Source organism: Artemia franciscana, chromosome 18, assembly GCF_032884065.1.
Source record: "Artemia franciscana chromosome 18, ASM3288406v1, whole genome shotgun sequence".
NCBI classification, from domain to species: domain Eukaryota; kingdom Metazoa; phylum Arthropoda; class Branchiopoda; order Anostraca; family Artemiidae; genus Artemia; species Artemia franciscana.
The window spans coordinates 12,227,252-12,247,462 of NC_088880.1; the positions used below are offsets into that span (position 1 = coordinate 12,227,252).

Sequence of the window (20,211 nt, forward strand, 5' to 3'; positions counted from 1 at the left end):
CCTTACGGAAACTTGGTTAATGGATCATACTACAAGTCTGTTATATATTGAGAATTTTAATCCTGAATATCATATTTTCAATCATATGGTGGACTTAGACTAGTTGTAAGAGTTGATTTAGATATTATGAAAAAAAAATCGATCTTCGTATAAATCAATATATGGTTATAAATGTTTGCTGGGACAATTTTCAAAAAAGGGAATTTCGTTTATGGTTATTGTTGTTTACCGCCCACCACCAGGAAATGTCAAACATGTTTCAGATCTATTAGAGCAATAACCGGAACTGTTAAAATATAAAAGTAGATCATTTTTTGAAAACGATGATTTTAACATTGACCTGAATGTAATAGCTTTGAATCCTAAGGGTCGACAGTTTTTGAATCTGATGTTAGAATATGGTAAGTATTTTGTTATTAATATTTGAATGTTGTGAGCACAGTTTCGGTAATATTAACTGATGATGTATTTTAAATGTTGCCCTCCGATCTAGTAGCGTTATATTGCACGATATTTCGGAGCATTTGGTATATCAGTAATTGTATCTTGTGTTCTCAAACAGGCTGCAAGTTCTGATATTTCTACTAGACCCAACATACCCTCTATTAGTTCAGTTGATTGATCAAAATTCAAAATTAGGCTAAAATCTGTTTAGTATAGCATACTTTGGCAACAATCTTTCAAAATTAGAAGCGAATTTTTGTATCAGTGCTAGAGCAGACAACACCCGCCCGTGTGCGCAGGTATGCATACAATGGTATTCATCCTTAATCCTGTAGAAAATATATAAGAAAAAATACTTACTACTTCATTAAGAGCTGGGCATCTAAGAACAAGTCTCCAACTTTGCGTTGCAGAGTTTTCGACACAAATTGTTGCAGTAATTAGCTTCCCTTCGTGACTATACTGACATTCATAAGGTTCGTAAAATTCTGTCATAGCCTCAGCCCTTACTTTCTCAACGTACTTAAGCATAATGAATTCTGAATCCCCTGGTGGATTGGATTCAAGATCTTTCAGTGGTTGTCTAATTACGTTCTTATAAAGATTATAATGCATAGATTTCAATAACTCTTTAGGGAAAAACCTTTTATGTTCTTTTTCTACGTCTGAGATGGTCTTGTTACATTGTAGCATCTCTCGGTACATATCTGCTATTCCTAATCCATGCGCAATTTCTTTTTTTGATTTGTCAACTTTGCCATCAACGCAACCACAAAGTTCCTTTATCCTTCCAGCTATAAAGTCTTTACGAATCTGACAAAAATAATAGGTCAAAAATATAATATCATCTTTAAATATTTCCGCCAAATTTGATGGGTGAAAACGGACTCGTAATTCAAGGAGTTCAGTTGTACTTAAAGATGTTCTAAGCATATTTTCAGGTAACCAATAATTAATGTCCCTATTAAAGATTCCAAACAGGTATCGTTTAGAGGGCAGTATTCCAACATGCTTGCAGCACTCTTTGATAATACATTCCACAGTAGCAATTTTTTCATCATCTGGAATTCTAAGCCATCGCGTCCTATCAAGCAGAACAATTTCAAGGTATTTAATGGTAGTTACCATTTGTGCTTGATACACAACATGTGGGCTAGTGTTCATTAAATGCTCAAAATGTGGGAGTCTGTAAAAGAAAAACTGTATTAAATTCATATTAACATAAAAAGTAGCAAAACCACTTACTAGTCCAACTCTTAAGGTCTTGATTTTATTCTTAGGAATGATATACAAAAAAACTCATTCTTTTGCCACTATTTTATTATTCACATACTATTCCAAGTCCAATTTCCGATGGCATTCAGAAAAATTCTATTTTTGTCAAGCCAATAAAAAACGAAATACTATTTTTGTCAAGCCCCCAAAACTCCGTTAAAAAAGGTCGAACTAATGAAAACCAATATCCATAGCCCACAGTTCTAACCTTTCCAAGAGCAGAGTGCCCTGGGCCAATCTTGAGGAAACACGCTTAATATTTCCTCTGTGTGCGCACACAGTTATTCATTTTGAAAGCGTAAGATCATATGAATTACATAAAAAAAAATTTATATTAACTGAAAGTACTAAACAACATCAAAAGTTACACGAACAGAAATTATTCCTTGTATGAGGGGGGCCGCTCTTTCTTCAACCTTTACTCTTTACGCCGAAGCCTTAGAGATCTTTTGAAGAATACATCTTATTAAGATTCAACAGCCTTTGTGTTTGAGGTCTCTGTGTCAGTCGTTCTTAAATTTCTCAAAGATGTGTGACAAAAAATCAAACTTTGGCGTAAGCAGCCAGGTGGAAGTCAGAACAAAAAACTGTTGTTATTTATTTCTAACCGTTTCTCAAATCATGCCTTGATATCCCTTCCCCTCCACTGTGTGACATTCCCCGGGAAAATTTCCCTTCTGCGAACTCTCCTCTCTGCTGAATATACCCCCAAAAATTTCGGTGTACTTCCCAATAACAAACACTATATATTGACAATGCACCCATTCCGTAACTTACAACCCTTCCAACAGGGACTATGGAGGGCCATGTCATCCCCAAAGGTACAGTTATTGGAGCTCGCACATATGGTGGATCAAAGACAATCTCAAAATTTTGACCAGACGTTCCTGGCAAAAAAAATTGACGTCCAAGGAGGCTAGTTGTCCTTCAATCTTTTGGTCACTTAAAAAGGACACTAGATCTTTATTTTTGGATCAAACATGCCCTCTTCCTATCTTGTAAGATTAAATAAAAAAAAACATTTCTTTTTAAATGAAAGTAAGGAGCAACATTAAAACTTAAAACGAACAGAAATTACTCCGCATATGAAAGGGTCTTTTCCTCCTCAACGACCCGCTCTTTACGCTAAAGTTTGACTCTTTCTCTTAACTCTATTTTTAAAACAGTAAGAAACTTTAGCGTAAAGAGAGGGCCGTTGAGGAGGAAAAGCCCCTTTCATATACGGAGTAATTTCTGTTCGTTTTAAGTTTTAATGTTGCTCCTTACTTTTATTTTAAAAAAAACTTTTTTTTATTTAATATCTGGACGTTTTTGAATTAATGCATGTTTTGATTTTGGCTCTCCGCACATAAATAATTAAAACGAAATTTGCATATTAATTAATTGCAATTAATCGAAAAATTTTGAGAAAAAAGGAGCGAGGGAGGAGGCCTAATTTCCCTCCAATTTTTTGATTACTTAAAAAAGCAACTAGAACTTTTAATTTTTTACAAACGTTTTCATTGGTAAAAAAAATACGTAACTTACGAATTAATTTACGTAACGAACTTCTATATTCGTATGTTTTTATTGCGTGTATGAGGGGGTTCAACCCTCCTCGATACCTCGCTCTTTACCCTAAAGCTTAAATTTTGTCCCAATTCCTTAAGAATGACCTCTGAATCACAAAGGTCGTAGAATAAATAGTTGAAGTAACTAAAAATACTTTAGCGTAAAGAGTGAGGTATAACGAGGAGGTAAACCCCTCATATGCGTAATAATTTTGGTCTGTTTTAAGTTTTAATGGTGCTACTTACTTTCAGTAGAAAAAACTTTTCATATTTCTTTTTTCATTGTTTTTTTTTTCAAATAATGCTAGAAAACCCTGCACCCCCTTCATTGAAATTCTCTTTCCCCATGACAAGTTTCTCCATGGAAATATCCTCCCACGTAACCCCCTCCCCTTCAAATTTCCCCCCTGAACAAAAAAAATCCCCCTGAAAACGTCTGTACACTTCCCAGTAACCATTACTATATGTAAACACAGGTCAAAGTTTGTAACTTGCAGCCCCTCCCATGAGGACTGCGGGGGAGTAAGTCGTCCCTAAAGACATAGTTATTAAGTTTTTTGACTATGGTGAATAAAATGGCTATCTCAGAATTTTGATCCGGTAACTTTTGGGAAAAATGAGCGTGGGAGGGGGCCTAGGTGCCCTCCAATTTTTTGGTCACTTAAAAAGGGCACTATAACTTTAATTTCCGTTAAAATGAGCCCTCTCGGGACATCCTAGGACCACTCAGCCGATACGATCACCCCTGGGGAAAAAAAAAAAACAAAAAAAAAAAAAAAAAAAACAAATAAACACGCATCCGTGATCTGTCTTCTGGCAAAAAATGCGAAATTCCACATTTTTGTAGATAGGAGCTTGAAACTTCTACAATACGGTTCTCTGATACGCTGATCTGATTGTGTGATTTTCGTTAAGATTGTATGACCTTTAGGGGATGTTTCCCCCTATTCTCTGAAACGAGGCAAATTTTCTCAGGCTCGTAACTTTTGATGGGTATAACTGATTTTGATGAAACTTATATATTTAAAATCAGCATTAAAATGCGATTCTTTTGATGTAACTATTGGTATCAAAATTCCATTTTTTAGAGTTTCGGTTACTATTGAGCCGGGTCACTCCTTACTACAGTTCGTTACCACGCACTGTTTGATCATTGGTGGTAAAATCATGCTTAGGGAAAGCAGAAAAAAAAACAAGTAAACTAAAACAAATTAACATTCATCTGTGATCTACTACTGCTAGCACTAACAACCCACCGCTGCACAAAGCCACCTGAGGCCAACACAACTACACACGCTCCTCCTCCATCCCAATCTATTCAAAGCCTCCCTTTTTACACCCTCCCAGGAAGCTCCCATTTCCTTTAAATCTTTTTATGACATCCTCCCACCCCAGACGAGGACGACCTGCTTTCTGTTTAGCCCTAGACGGTTGACCAAAAAGGACAATCTTCGGCAATCCCTCATCCTTCATCTGCAGAATGTGCCCTAACCATCTCAGCCTTCCTTCCATTATAGCCCTAGAAAGCAAGATTGAACCACATTCTTCGTACAGCCGACTGTTTGAAATACAGTCAGTCAGCCGAGTACCCAGAACACAATTTCTTTGGGAAACATCTAGTAAATCATCATACGCTTTTTGAAGTGCCCATATTTCAAAGCCATACTTGACCACTGTCATCACTATACCTTGCAATTTTCTATTCTGGGTTTGCAGACTTATCTTCCTATTCTTTCAAACTTGTTTTAACTGTGAAAGAACACCCTGAGCCTTGGAATATACTACTTTTAACATTTCCACAGCCCTCGCCATCTTTACTAATAATGCTACCAAGCTAAGTGAAGCTGCTCACAAGCAAGAAATTAGTATGTGATCAATTTCAGGCAAAAATGCAAAATTCTACATTTTTGTATAAATGAACTTGAAATCTCAGACTTGTAGCTTTTGATGGGTAACATTGAACCTGCAGTCCAGCAAAAACGTGATTTGACCACAAAAATTTCTATACAAATGGTTTTGTCGCTATCCGACTATGGGCTGATTCCACATCCAAAAAGTTTGCCACTCTAGCTCTTTCACAAATTTGAGTTTTTATAGGTTGAGTTTGAGGGTGAATTTTTTTAATGTAAAGAATGCCGTCCTGAAAAGACAATTCCCTATTTAGGAAGTGGTTTGGGGGTTTCATTTAACATCCCTATATACATCAGAACATTAGAGCAACTTGGATTGAGGATGGAGAGGGTGAGGTAGTCTCTGAAGCAAATTTGAGGTACATATAAGTCTGACTTTTTCGAAAATCGTCATTGCACACGAGTTTCGAAGGATTTTCACGTCCCCGATTCTTTGTCTTGAAATTCTACTTTCTAACTGATGATGGTAAAGGTTTGCATCAGATACAGAGGTAGATTGGAGGCACAACAATTCAATTTTACCTAAAACTGCAATTGCCCCGGGGCAGAATAAGATTTCACGCGTCAAATACGTAATATTTTCTTTGATTGATTAATATTTTCCCCTTTTCTTTGAGGATTCTTCCAACCAATTTTAGCTCAAGTTTTTCAATTTTCAGATGAACAATTCTAGTCTAGAATCATGATTTGTTTAATCTGTAAAAAAGAAATACTCGAAGCGGACGAGAAAGTTATTGTGACTGAAGTAAAAGCGAGCATAAACGAATCAAGTAAAAAGCAAAAACGAACTGATATGAAGGCTGTTGCGCAGGATTGTTTTCACAAGTCATGCTGAAGTTCTTAAACAAATGCAAAGACCATTCACCACCACTTGCGATTCTTAGTCAAGGACAATGAGTCCCAGAAGAGGAGTTCAAATCGCCTGATAGAACGATTCGATTTCAAAGCCGATTGTTTATTTTGTTCGAGCAGTGTGGTTTTTGAGAAGACTCACAAGAAGAAAAACAGCTTTCGCGTCCACACAACAGAGTTCGGTGGGACATTGGTGGGACTTTGTGAAAAGTGAAATGACCACTTGTCTTAGAAGGTTCAAGGCCGAATTCTAGCAGCGAATTTGGATCTACATGCAGCAGATGTTGTATACCATAAAACATGTTACTGCAACTTTGCATCTGGCAAGAACCTCCCTTTGAAACATGCAGGAAATCTACCTGACAGACTCAAAAAAAAGAAAGGTCCTCCTCTAATTCTCTAATAGTCATAAAATTAAATGATAGAAAAAATTAATTACTTCTTAGTGAAGCTGCAGTATTTACACTTACGCTTTTCCTTACCTAGTACAAGATGTGCTTCACATGTTTACAAAAATTTTTTAAAGAAATCCTTGTCTTTCCTGTGTATCCCCCCCCCTCTTTGGGCCACAGAGTAAAAATAAAATCTGGGCTCAGTCCTCCCACAAACCTATCTTGTCTTTGAAAGGGGATGTAATAAATTTGCCAGTGTGAAGTCACAGGTGCATAAACTAGAAGAAATTGCAGTGTTGCGTCCTGTGATATTGTTATAACATAAACACTAGAGTGTGTGTCTGTAACTTTTGATGTACAAATCCGAAATATGATGCCTGTCCCTAAGAAAAGCTTTAAGATGTATCTGATCTCTCTACATAGGTACATTTATAATATTCTAGCTTTGATGGATCATAACAGACTCTCATAGAAACAATAAATTAGCCTCTCTTAGAGCTTAGTAAATATGAGAAAAAATGCTCTAGAAATCCCGCAGTGTGGCACTCGTTCATTTTCCTCTTTGACACAACTATCGAAAATGACCCGTATTTGGGTTATCCCTTGCCATAGGGTATCCCTTCCCATATAAGGTCCCTAGAAGAAGCACTATAAGGAAGTGCAAAGGGGGTTGGAGGTCACCCACCCTATGCTTTAAGTCTTTTTAACTTGTCAATTATACTCTTTTTGATGTAATAAATTCCGTTTTATTTATAATATAAGCCTTTCTTGGCACTGTGCTTTTGAGGAATTGCATTTTCACTTCCCTTTATGTCTTTAGAGTTAACTTCCAAAGTGCTCATAGACAGCATTTCCGGTATATGTCCTCCCCCCCCCCACTCTGAAAGAGATATGTGTTACATTTACAAGCTCAAATGATTTATGATAATACGTTTCTTGTCAATCTATAAATTCAGAAGATTTTTTCACAGTCCACTGATAGATCACAGTCCACTGATATAAGACCATGCTTTTTCTCTCAGTAAAAAATTTTAGAAACTTAGAATACCTAAAACTCACGGATCTTAACTCAAATTGAGCGCACTATTTTATTATCAGATAGAATTTATCGTATTATTATCAAATATTGGAATATTTGCACAATACATCCCGTGCACGGACTCTTTGTTCCACTCCAATCTTGAATCAGAGAAAGAAGTTTTTCACACTTTAAAGGCTCTTGACTCAGAGCCTAAAAGACTTTAAAGGCTAGTGACTCAGATGAATTTTACTTACAGTTACAGGAGCAATTAGACAGGGCACCAGGTACAAATATGTTTTTACTGGGATATTTTAACGCCCAGGTTGGTAGAAATAGGGATAAATGGTATCCTAGCCTAGGTAAATTTGGTGAAAGAAAAGAAAACAGTAATGGTTGCACACTTTTGCAATTTTGCATAAGTTGACATGGTATTCACGTGATGGTAAAACAGCAAACCTTACTGTTTATGTTATTGTAAACCGAAGACTAGCAGGATCAAAAAAAATATTAGGGTAAATAGGAGTCCTGTTATTGATGTTTAAAGGAAAAATCACCATTTAGTAGTGTCTAAGGTTAATTTAAAGCTGAAATTTCGGAAGGGTAACTACTTCCCGGAAAGCTATGATGTTAGTAGACTCCAGGATGAAAATTTGAGAGAAACCTTCCAGGAACAGTTGAATACTAAACTTGAGAGTTCAAAATTTGAAAATGTGGAAGATGGATGGAATAACTTTAGAAAGACAATTGGTGAAGTTGCTGATGGTGTCTTAGGGAAGACTGTTAAGACTACAACTAGGAATATCAATGAAAAAGCTTTATGTTTAATAGAGAGTAGAAGGGGTTTGTACAAGAATTATCTGAGTGATAGATCATATGAAAACAAGAGGAACGTAAAGAAAGTGGAGAAAGCATTAAAATATGAACTAAGGAGATGTGAAGTGGAGGCCATGGATAAAATTGCTGAGGATCTGGAAGATGTAGCTAGACGGCATAATAGTAAAATATTATATTGGCATGTTGATAAATTGAGAGGGAGCAGTAAAGCCAGACTAGTCCCAGTTTAAGATAGGAATGGGGCCACAATTAGTGATAAGGAAAAAGTTAAAGAGAGATGGGCAGAGCATTTTGAGAACCAAGATACACTACTTGTTCTAAACCAAGATACAGTTGCAGGAAAAGATATAGATGGAACTGAAGAAGTTTGCGATACCTTGGATGTGAAGGAAGATTTGTTTTGTGAGGAAGAATTAGCAACAATAGTAAGAGGATTAAAAATTATAAGGCTACAGGCGCTGATATTGTGATAAATGAGTTTCTTAAATATGGTGGCTCTGACGTTAGAAATAAGCTACTGAAGCTTATGAATATGATTTTTGAAAAAGGGGAAGTACCTAATGATTTTAGGAAAACCTTAATTAAACAGTGACAAGAGTGAGTGTTGTAATTATCGAGGCATTAGTCTGGTCTCTGTATGTAGCAAATTACTTAGTAATATGATACTTTTTAGACTGAGAGATGCTGTAGACAAAGTTTTAAGAGAAGAACAGTGGGGTTTTAGAAAAGGTAGAGGATGTGTCAGCCAAGTTTTCATTCTTAGGTTAATAATTGAGCAGTCTATTTGTTCTCAAACACCTTTGGTCCTCAGTTTTATCGATTATGAGCAAGCGTTCGATTCTGTTGACAGAAGAGCTTTAGCAAAGGTCTTATCCTTCTATGGTATACCAGACAAAACACATTAAAGTGATTTGTGCTATATAGGAGAATAATACTGCTGTAGTTGAGGTAGGAAATGAGGTTAGCAACTGGTTTTGTATTAAATCAGGAGTTAAGCAGGGTTGTGTTCTATCCCCCTTTAAATGGATCATTTTGATGGACTTCATCTTAAGGAGCACAGCAAAGGCTATTGGAGACCACGGAACCAAATGGGGAGGAAAAACTCTCCTGGTACCCGGCTGACTGACCATATTTCAAACAGTAGGTCGTACAACAAATATAGTTCAATCCTGCTTTCTAGGGTTATAATGAAAGAAAGGCTGAGATGGATAGGCGACGTTCTATGGATGAAGGAGGACAGATTGTCCTTTTTGGCCAACCGTCTGGGGCAACAAGGAAAGCAGGTTGTCCTCATCTGGGGTGGGAGGATGCCATAAATGAAGATGTAAAGGAAATGGGAACTTCCTGGGAGGGTGTAAAGAAGGAGGCCTTGAATAGATTAGGTTGGAGGAGGAGCATAAGTAGCTGTGTCGGCCTCAGGCGGCTTGGTGCTGCAGTGAGTTATTAGCAGTAGCAGTAGCAGTTTAAAGGCTTTTATATTTTCATCTATATTACATTTTTTTTCAGACTGTTACAGAATAAAACATCAATTTTTACCTAGTGTAATTTATGAAGTTCTAGTATTTTCTTCTTTTGAATCTTACAAACATTACAAAATAAAAATATCATGGGTAAACACTTGAAATTCACATTTCTTTGAGGATTTTTTATTTTAATATTGAGAACTGTTTTTTTCTATATATCACTTTTAAAGCTTATATATTCCCATTTATAAACCCTCCTATAACAAACTGTAATTAATTTCTAATGATTTTTTTATATTGCTCTTAAAGCTGTTTATTCACATTTGCTAACACTCTTATACCAACTTATAAGAGTCAAAAGTTTTCATTTCATTAATTTCACATGGTCTTTTCTTTAATTTGTCCCAAAATCTTGGTTGTTCCCATTTGCATATACTCCTATACCATACCATAATAGTCAAAGGTCTTCCTTTCATTCCTTTCTAATGATTATTTCTTTATATTGCTCCTAATTTTAATTCATTCAAATTCGCAAAAGCTCCTTCATCAAAACATAAAAATTAAAAGGCTAAATTTCATTTTTTTTTTCTATATATTCCTGCAAAGACTTTTTCGTTTGCACACAAATCTAAACCAAACCATAATAGTCAAAAGTTTTCATTTTATCATTTTCTAACAATTTTTTTTTATATCGCCCCTAAATTTAATTTATTCACCCTTGCATACATGTCTATAATCCTCCATAGGTCAAAAGCCTTCCTTTTAATTTTTAGACAGGTTATTATTAAATATTTCACTCCTTTTCTTAGCTTATATAGCTTTATGTGCACCTGTAAAACAATTTCTGAAACTCACTGTTCAAAAAAATTATTCTATTAGTTTCAAAGCATTAGTTCCATATTTCACTCCTAAACCTAGTGCAGTCAGTTACCCTAGTAAATTTCACTCCTAAACCTAGTTTATTCAGTTTTGTGTAAACTCTTATGCCTCCATGCTAGTGAAAACCCTTCCTTTTTATTACTTAAACATGTTTTTATTTTATACTTCACTCCTAACCTTAGTCTATTAAGCAATAAAATTTATATAAACTCCTAAACCAAGGCATTACAACCAAAAGGCTTCACTTTATTGATTTAAAATGAGTTTTTTTTTTCCTATACTACTCCTAAACTTTGTTTTTACATTTGCATAAACTCCTATACTAGCTTACTACCCAAAAGGCTTTATTTTAATAGATTTAAACAATTTCTTTTCCTTTATATTGTTCCTAAACACACCTTTTTCACATTTGTGTACACTCTTTTAATGCCACACTCATCAAAAGCCTTCCTTTCAGTTTTTGGACAGGTTACTATTCCACATTTCACTCCTATCCATAGTTTTTTCTCCTTTATAAACACCCATACAACAACTTCTTGCCCTTATGCTATTCAAACAGCTTTATTTTATTAATTCCAAAACACTTTTTTTTCATGTTTCACACCTAAACCTGGCTTTTCACAATTGCATACACTCGTTCAAAACCATAGCCTACTGCCAAAAATACTCTATTTGATTGATTTTAAACCAATTCTTGTTATAGCCTTTTGCTCATCTACTTATTTTGTTCAGATTTCCATAAACTTGTATACCACCATACTAGACTAGTTAAAAGACTTCAATCTAACAATTTCGTTTTCATTTATTTTGCTCCTAAGGCTAATTGATTCTGATCAGTGTACATATACCCCTACGCCTCCCTCCCCCTTCAGATTTGGGCAAAATCTTCACCTCTACTTTGTAACTTTCAAAGATTTTAAAACTGAGAACACTCCTCTTTCAAAGTTTTGTTTGTACTATAAATGTTCTGCAAAAAAAAAAAGGCAGATGTCATACTTTGAATTTTGAGTAAATTTAATGTCTCACCTAATAGTTTCAAATTAGTCCTGTTAAATATGGTAAATATTTGTAATAAAGTCATATGAGCAATGTCCTATTTTCGGGATGACTAAGTTGGTGGCAAATCATTGTCCTTACTCTTCAGAAATTCCAACACTGATTATATAGAAGCCAATCAAACATAAACTATTAGATAACCAATGTGGTTTTATGTTAAGTAGTAAATAAATATAGTCGTCATCATTTTCCAACCAAAGTTGAGCAAGAAAAATCTGGATCAAAGCATACTTTTGATGTTGTTAAGATTTCTAATGGCATAACGTAGTGATTTGTGCAAAGGTTCAGTAAGGTCTTTTGCAACCAATGAGGACAAATGTACCAACAATACATTCAATACAGCTCTTTTTAAGTATGCTGGGAAGCCTTGGTGTCATCCTTCCATTGCCTGGCACCATCAAAAATGGACAGAGCTGAGATTGATTGACAGCATAGCTTTTACATCAAAAATAATCTTTTTAAATCAGAAAATAACATTTCATTTTTCGCACCAGTTTCCAATCATTTAGCAACTAAGAATTTTTGAGGAAACATTACTTCTTTTACAAATCTCACCTAAGCGAAAAGTAAAGCTTTGAATCCTGTTAATGTTGACTTGTGAAGGAGTTTTTACATTCTGACCTATTTTCTCGATTATTCTTTATATTATTGTATTGCATAGTGGAATTATTTTGGTCAAAATAATTCAAAAAATAAATCAATATATAATCCTAATCAATCATAATAATTCAAAATAAATCAAAAAAATTGTATGCAACATGGTGCATATTAGCTCATTTACACCTGATTAAATAGGTTCTTGCCAAAACTATGCGGCTTTCTGGATTTTGTGATGATTAAATATATATTACAAGAAGCATGCAGTTCACTATCATCTCTCTCAGATGTTACCTCTGTGAGACCCAACAATGTGGGTGTTTCTAAACATTTCTCTTTGATTGTTTGAAAAAAGTTAAATACAATTTCCCCAGTCCACAAGGGGAGATGGAGGTTGGTATACTTGACATAAAGCTAATTGGAAGTGATAAGTGGATTAGTATTGCTAACTGTTATGCGCCAAAGAATAATAAGTTCTCCCTGAAACAATTCAAACTGATTGTGAATGCATGTGGCCCTGTAAAAATAATTAGCGGGGACATTAACCTACATCACAGAATGTGGGACAGTGTATCACCTGAAAATTCAATTGCCACCTCTTTAACCAATTACATCCTGGAACCCGAAAATAAGTTGTCCCTTGTCACCCCCCAAAGACCTAAATACACGGCTGAACCCACAGACAGGCCACTACTCAACCATTGACCTCACTTTCACATCAACAGATAAGGCAAAAAGTGTAGAAATCCAGAAACCCTCTGACTTTGACTCAGACCATGAGATTATATCATTGAAACTGGAGATTAACCCAGTAAGCTGAGACACAAGATGAATGGAGAAGGTTCATTGAAGACAAATTTGGCCACAACACTCCTGTTCAGGAGCTATGGAGAAACTCCCAGATTTTTTCAGGCAAAAAAAGAAGGAACCCCATCCCTGCAGAAATACAGATGGGTAGGTCCACAGAATCTTCAACCAATGGTAAACTTAATCTCTTCTTAGAAAATTTTCTGAATGTAGTTACTCCATTACAGTACACACCCCACCAACCTAGTCCGAAAAATAATACTGCCCCCTTTCCCCTTTTTAGCTCCCAGGAAGTTAAAGACACCATTTCAAAGCTCCAGCCTGGTGCAACTGACCCTGATGGAATTCACAATTTGATGCTGAAAAATTTGCCAGATTCATTTGTTGAGCTACTGACAGAGCTATTCAACAGATCTATCATAGAGTCAGCAATACCATCTGAATGGAATAAGGCAATAGTGATCCCACTTCTCAAGGCAGGCAAAGACCCTAAACTGGTTGATTCCTACTGCCCCATATCTCTCACTTCTTGTGTTGCAAAACTAATTGAGAGGGTAATAAAACAAAGAATTTTAACCCTTTTATCAGATCACATCCAAACTGAACAGCTTGGCTTTTTACCTGGAAGAAGCACCACAGATGCCCTAGTTAGACTAGAGCATCTAATAAAACTTAGTTTCAAAAAAGGAAAAGCTATCCATGTAATATTTCTAGACATGGATTCAGCATTTGATAGAGTTGATGTGGGGCAATTAATCAGAAAGCTATCTGTAATGGGTTTACCAGACCTACTGGTGAATTGGATCCACCAATTCTTGATGGGCAGGGAGGTTCAGGATTCCTTGGGTGGCTCCTACTCAGAGTTTAAGAGAAAAGCTTACAACATTGGACTCCCTCAAGGATCTGTTCTAAGTCCACTTCTCTTCTTGGTGTATTGTCATGATATAAGCCTGAAAAATGTCCTTGAAGCAGAGCTATTTCTGTATGCAGATGATATTGATGTTGTGGTTGTGGGGAGAGACCCTTTATGCTCACAATCAGCCTCCCAAAAAGCTGTAGATACGCTATCAATTTGGGCAAATAGTAATAATATGGTTTTCTCAACCCATAAGTCAGTTAGTGTGTTGCTCCACAAAATCCATAGCCTGGCTGCTTTCAAACCACTGGTGAAACTGAATGGACAAGGAATTGTAGTTGCAAAACATGCACACCTTCTGGGAGTACTTGACCATAAAATGACATGGAAACCCCATCTGGATGAGCTGATTGGCAGTCTCAAACAAAGACAAAATTTCATTGGTGCTCTCTGCCTTGGAAGAAGAGGTGCCCCCACAGCCTTTGCTTCAATTATTATTGAGTCAGTGGTGATATCCAAGATAGACTATGGATCATTTATATATGGATCAGCTAAGAAATGTCTCCTGAAGAAACTTGACACTATGCTTCATGTAAGAAGGGCCCTAGGTGGCCTAAAATCTACTCCTATTGCAGCTATATATTGTGAAGCAGGGATCCAGTCCCTTCAATCCAGAAGAAAATATCTCCTTGCAAGATATTTTGCAAAGAAAATAAGACTCAGGAACCATATTATCTACAAAGAAATTATTAGCCACCACAACCCTGACATCTGCTTTAAACCAACAGAGATGTCTTCTTTCCAGAGATTTCTTTGCCTTCCAGGCATGGAAGAGTTCATGGAGAATGGCAAGCTGACTGTCAATTTGGATGATGATTTGCCCAGTGCCTCCAAAGGAATTAAGGAATTGATTATTCCTAAGATCACCATGAAAAAAAAGGAGGGCCTCCCCCAAGCACTGATGAAAATCATATTCCAGGTAAAGTTGGCAGAATATGAGGAATACATTCAAGTTTACACAGATGGCTCAAAGACAGAAACAAAATGCAGTTGTGCAGTAGTTATACCCTCCCAGAGCCTGTCTCTTTCATATTGTTTACCCCCTTATCTGACATTTTTCTCTGCAGAACTTATGGCAATTAAATTTTCACTTCAAGCCATATCAAGCCAAACAGAGAGCAAACATCAGAAGTATATTGCCTGCACTGATTCACTTTCAGTTCGGGATTACCTCTCACACCAGCAACACCAAGCAAGAAATGTTGCCATTGACATTGAAAATTTGGTTACTCAACTTGCAAAAAAGGGTATATCTGTTCTATTCATATGGGTTCCAGCACACTGTGGTATAACAGGAAACGAATTAGCAGATCAGGCTGCAAAACAAGCCTCCCAACTAGGCCTGATCACTCAAACTCCTATTACTGGTCCTGAGCTTCTTTCTTCAATCAGCTCAAAAATTTTTGAAGAAGAACAGGCCTGGCTCCATTCTTCCCATACTCAGCTCCTTGATCTCAATAATTATAAGCAGCCTTCAAAAGAAATGTACCTCACTTCTTGCATCCTTTCTACCTGTCTATTTCGTCTTAGATGTGGCCATGCAAAGACAAAAGCAACACTATTCCAGTGGAAAATGGCTCTATCCCCCAACTGTGACACATGTGGAGTGTATGAAGATATACGTCACATCATCTTTAACTGTAGAAAATATGAAAAAGAGAGAGAAATACTAAGAAATTGCTGTGAGAAGGCATTTAATGCATTCACAATGCATTCTGTTCTGGGACATTGCACCTCTCCTCCTTGGACTAGAAAATTAAGCACAAGCCTATTAGGTAGATTTGTTAAGACTACTGGTTTGGTTCATGCCCTATAATCTTTTTTTTGTATCACCTATTTAATAGGATTTTTAGAATTGCCCTATTTATCATTTTAGATATATTTTATCAGCATTTGGTTGTATGATGTTGGCAATAATGTGTAAAAATTGTATTACTTTTTATTATTTTGTTGTACATGAATTTTAATTGCTGTTTGACAATGCATAGTTGCAGTATTTTGATTCTGTTTTTCAATGCAGGCAGTTGCTGCAGGCAAATAGCCCCCCTGCTATAGCAAGTCAAATGATACTGTTCTGGTTCAGTAAATACTGACTGAAGTGACACCCAAGCAAGCTAGTGATTATAGAAGGCACAGAACATCTGAGTGATAAAAACACATATGATTTATCGGTTGAAAACATCAAACCCCAAAGAACAACAACAAATACAATTTTTTGGTCAACTAGAATTTTTTTAACTGGTCTTTAAACTTAGAAAGCATCATCAATATGTTTGACATGGTTCTTCACATAGAAGACATAAAGTTAATTTACTCTAAAAAAGGGTGTAATCATTTTGAAAATCATACAATGCAATTTAACCAGTAATAGAACCCCAATGCAACTATCTACTGCACATTTTTTTAGAACTTGAATGATCATTCATGCTTGCTTTCTTCCCTAGGGGTGATTATACCCAACAAGCAGTAATTTATTATTGAAACAGGGTTGATTTGCACACATAATCAAAGATATATTGTCCCTATTATGGAACAATATAGGCAATACCACAAAAGTGCCATATTCAAGAACATAGGCTTGTAAATTAGCCATTTTGGCTTGTGCAGAGATGAAACTGTATTAAACGGAAATTCTAGGAGTGCTTCAGATGAATTGAATTAATATTCACTGTTTATAGATTTACCTTCTGACCTTACCTAACTACAAAGGACTAATATATATTTGAATAAAGGACAAAGAATGCAGTATTGGTTCAGCTAAAGGGGAAGCTCCCTCCTCTTGCAGAGATGATACCTTATTCAAGAGAATTAGCCTACATTTTATTTTGAAAAGCAAATAATACAAACTAAATGAGCTCCTTTTCTTACACCATAGTACTACAAGACTAAAAATTTGACATAAAGAGTGAGGCTTCAGGTAGTGATAGCCCCCTTTATATTTGAGTAGTTGTGTGTTTCTTTAATTGATTTCATATCAAAATGGACAGAATTAAATAGAGAAATAAAGTTATCTCAAACAAAAAGGCTAGTGAAACTACCTCAGACAGTGGCTGCTTTTAGAAAAATGGTTGGATTTAAATGTATCTTTCATTGAGAGGCACAGTACACTCCAAATATAAATCATTATAAACCGTTTTAGATAGTTAGGATATGCTAACTACAACTTAGGAGAGGTTTTTTCTTAAAGTTAGGCTTTTATGTCATATTCTAGAGGCAATAATTCTGCTTCACAACAATTGCCTTAGATCAAAATGTATACAGGATAGCTTGTCTTTTTAGATATATTGTTTTAGCTTTAAGATCATATGTAAAAGGTTCAGCAGCATTATCAAATTTGGGCTTAAGCTTATAGACTGCTTTCACAATTATGCTCTACTAGTGGCTATTAGTAGCCTGGACCTACATAAAATAGTGTTGTATAGTGTTAGTCACTAAAAATACTGTGATAAAGAGATTGGGGTACTTATTACTACCAGCCTAGATTTTTTGTTGATTTGTTAAACACTGTTTCCAAAGCAAGTTCCCTTTAAGTCAATAGTGAGCTGTATTCTAGTTTACTATTGAAAATATAATCATTGTCTGGAACCATATTACCTTAAATTACAGCTTGGAGAAATCTAAGGATTTTTCCTTGTAGAAACTCCAGAGTTGATAATACATGACACACAGTTGAACATATACACTTGACTAGAGGTTTGATGTTGCTGATTTGAGTGCTTCCCAGTTATATTTCTATTCTTTTGTTGACTATTCATTGTCAAGATGGTTCTTAAAGCTGTCTGTGGTTTGGGCAGCAATGGTATCAGGAAAATGAGCATGTTGCCACTTTGAGGAGAAATGCCTGGATAACTGCAAGTTATGTCCCCTTGTATGAGAGTCCTGAGACACCAGAGGAAGAAGATCAGGAAGTGCCTTTGAATTAATAAGTTTACACATTACAAAGGAGATTTTCTTATGGTTAAAAAATCCTGCAAAGGGCAATAAAGTAACCTTGGCATAGTGCCAGTGGTAAAGCTGTTGTGCATAAAGACAATCTATTGACTACAGTTATAGGCATATCATGAAGTAATTTTTATACCATGATTCTTTATGTGCAGCAAACCTGTTAAACTAATAACCAAAAATTTCTAGGAAGTCATTGAGACCCTGGATATAGCCTAATCCTTATAGTTTCATTTGCCTTAATCAAATACTTTCTAGGCTAGGATAGCAAGAAGCCCTAAAGCAAGAATACCAAATAATTGAAATAGAACAAAACTCTTCTCCAAGGCAAAAATTTTTCAAATACAAGACAAGACATAGGCCTATTACACTAAATGTCAAAACAAGATATCTGAACCAGATTTGGAGATAAAAGCTTAACAACAAATAATTTTACTGGGTAAACTTCTAGTTTAACTACTTTTTGCTATCTTGGAAATGGGTATATTTAGGAAAATGAAACTTTCAGTAGCCTAATGAATCCAGGGCCAATAAACATTTTCTGGGAAGGTATTGTCAAGCTTCCATGTTAAACCTCTTCTTATTTTTAAATCTTAGAAATTTGAATACTTGACAGGTCTATACCTAGGCTATTAAAATTTTGACAAAACAGGATTTTACTTTAATTTTAGTTATCAATTTCTTTTTCTCTAATTTTAGCTTTTAAAATATAATTCCTGTTATTTGAGTAGAATTTTAAGCCATATCAATGGTTTTTTTTTTTAATTTAGGAAATATATTACAGATCTTTGAAACCTCATCAATTGGAACTGAGCAAAGTTGTGAAGCTGAAAACAGTTTTCCTGTAGGCTTACTTCATTTCAGGAGAAGATCTATTTCTCAAGGTTTCACTTTTACAACACAAATTTTATTAAAGGTGACCAATGGTCAAAGCCCTCTACAGGGAGAAGGGGCAAAGATGGGTAATTTAAAATACAGTCTCAGGAAAGACTTTAGGTCCTAGTCTGTAGATCTAGCCCTGAAGGTTTCATTTTACTAGCCTAACCCCTTTCCAAGAGAGTAAAAAGCGGTTAAACTAGAATTTTGCCATTTTTTTCTGTGGAGTTTATAGTACAAAATATGACTAACTCTTCTAACTTTATAATCAACCTTTTGGTTGAATCTGAGCTAAATATTTACTTCTTATGAGGTCTTGCTGATTTAAATTTGTATTTAAGCAACGAACGATGCCATCTTCTTAAGATTTAAGAATACTTCATAGGTAATCCAAAACAATATAATTTCAGTTCGTTTCGTTTGGGAGTGTATTTATTCTTTAATATAAAAAAATGTTTTTCGTTTTAAGCTTGATTTGCATATTCAATTAAAGTTTTACTTATTTTAAGATTATTACATTGTACCTATTGTATTTTTGTTTATGATGAAGGTTTATTTCATTTGTGTTCGTTTTTAGTTTCATTTTGATATAACAAACTATCAAAGCATCTTTGATACAACAAAGTATCAAAGTATAGAAAGTATCAAAGTTAACAAAGTATCAAGGTAACAATAAGCCAATAATATAATTTACATCTCGTGTTCCGTAAATCCAAGTTGCCCCATAAATCAGTAAACAGAAGTATCAAAGTTGTAATAAGCAATTTCCATAAGTCACAGCTGTTTCTTGTGATAATAGGGAGAATCCAACCCCAGAATTATAGTTATATAGGCCTTAGATTATTTCAAACAAAAATTATTTTTCCGAAATTTTAATAGGATGCCTGTGAGGATAAGGGGAAAAGCTGGTTGCTTGTGGTGACATTTGACTGTTAAAATTAAAAATAAAAGTTTCAATTAATAATCAAATGAGCCAATATTAATACGACAATTCTTCAAATTTAATACGACAATCCCTTCCACAGAAACATTAAATATTAGCAATGGGTAACTTGTATAAGTTACAACCGTTGCCCCGAGCTCTGGTGATTGTGTCAACCCAGAGGACATTTTTATATGATCTTCGGACTGCTTTTAAGAAAATTGCTATCTCTATAAATTAGATCGGTTGCAATGGGGGAAAGTTGGACGTGGATTAGCTATTTGCTCTCCAATCACTTTTGACCATTTAAAAGGGAAATAGAACTTTCAATGCCGTAAATTTGGTTATATGATCTTTGGACTATTTTGAAAAAAATATTTTTCTTAAGATATTTATTGAATATATTTGGGGGAAAGAAGGCGTAGGAGGTCATGATGCTTTCTGGCCGCTTTTGACCACTATTTATTTTCAGATC

General features: G+C 35.4%; 1 protein-coding gene across 4 annotated transcripts in view; it reads right to left on the minus strand.

Annotated features, from left to right (window-relative positions):
• LOC136038624 (tyrosine-protein kinase hopscotch-like) overlaps positions 1-19,234 on the minus strand; it is a 108,654-nt gene extending 89,420 nt beyond the window's left edge. The window contains exons 1-3 of one of the 4 annotated variants that reach the window (XM_065721860.1): positions 19,118-19,151; positions 17,591-17,908; positions 805-1,630 (exon numbers count right to left, since the gene is read on the minus strand). In XM_065721860.1, the coding sequence (XP_065577932.1) occupies positions 805-1,608 (804 nt within the window). In that variant the 5' untranslated portion in view covers positions 1,609-1,630; positions 17,591-17,908; positions 19,118-19,151. Of the gene's footprint in view, positions 1-804; positions 1,631-17,590; positions 17,909-19,066 lie in introns of all 4 variants that reach the window. The other 3 variants (XM_065721858.1, XM_065721857.1, XM_065721859.1) reach the window with 3 other exon arrangements.
• Positions 19,235-20,211: the final 977 nt, after the last annotated feature.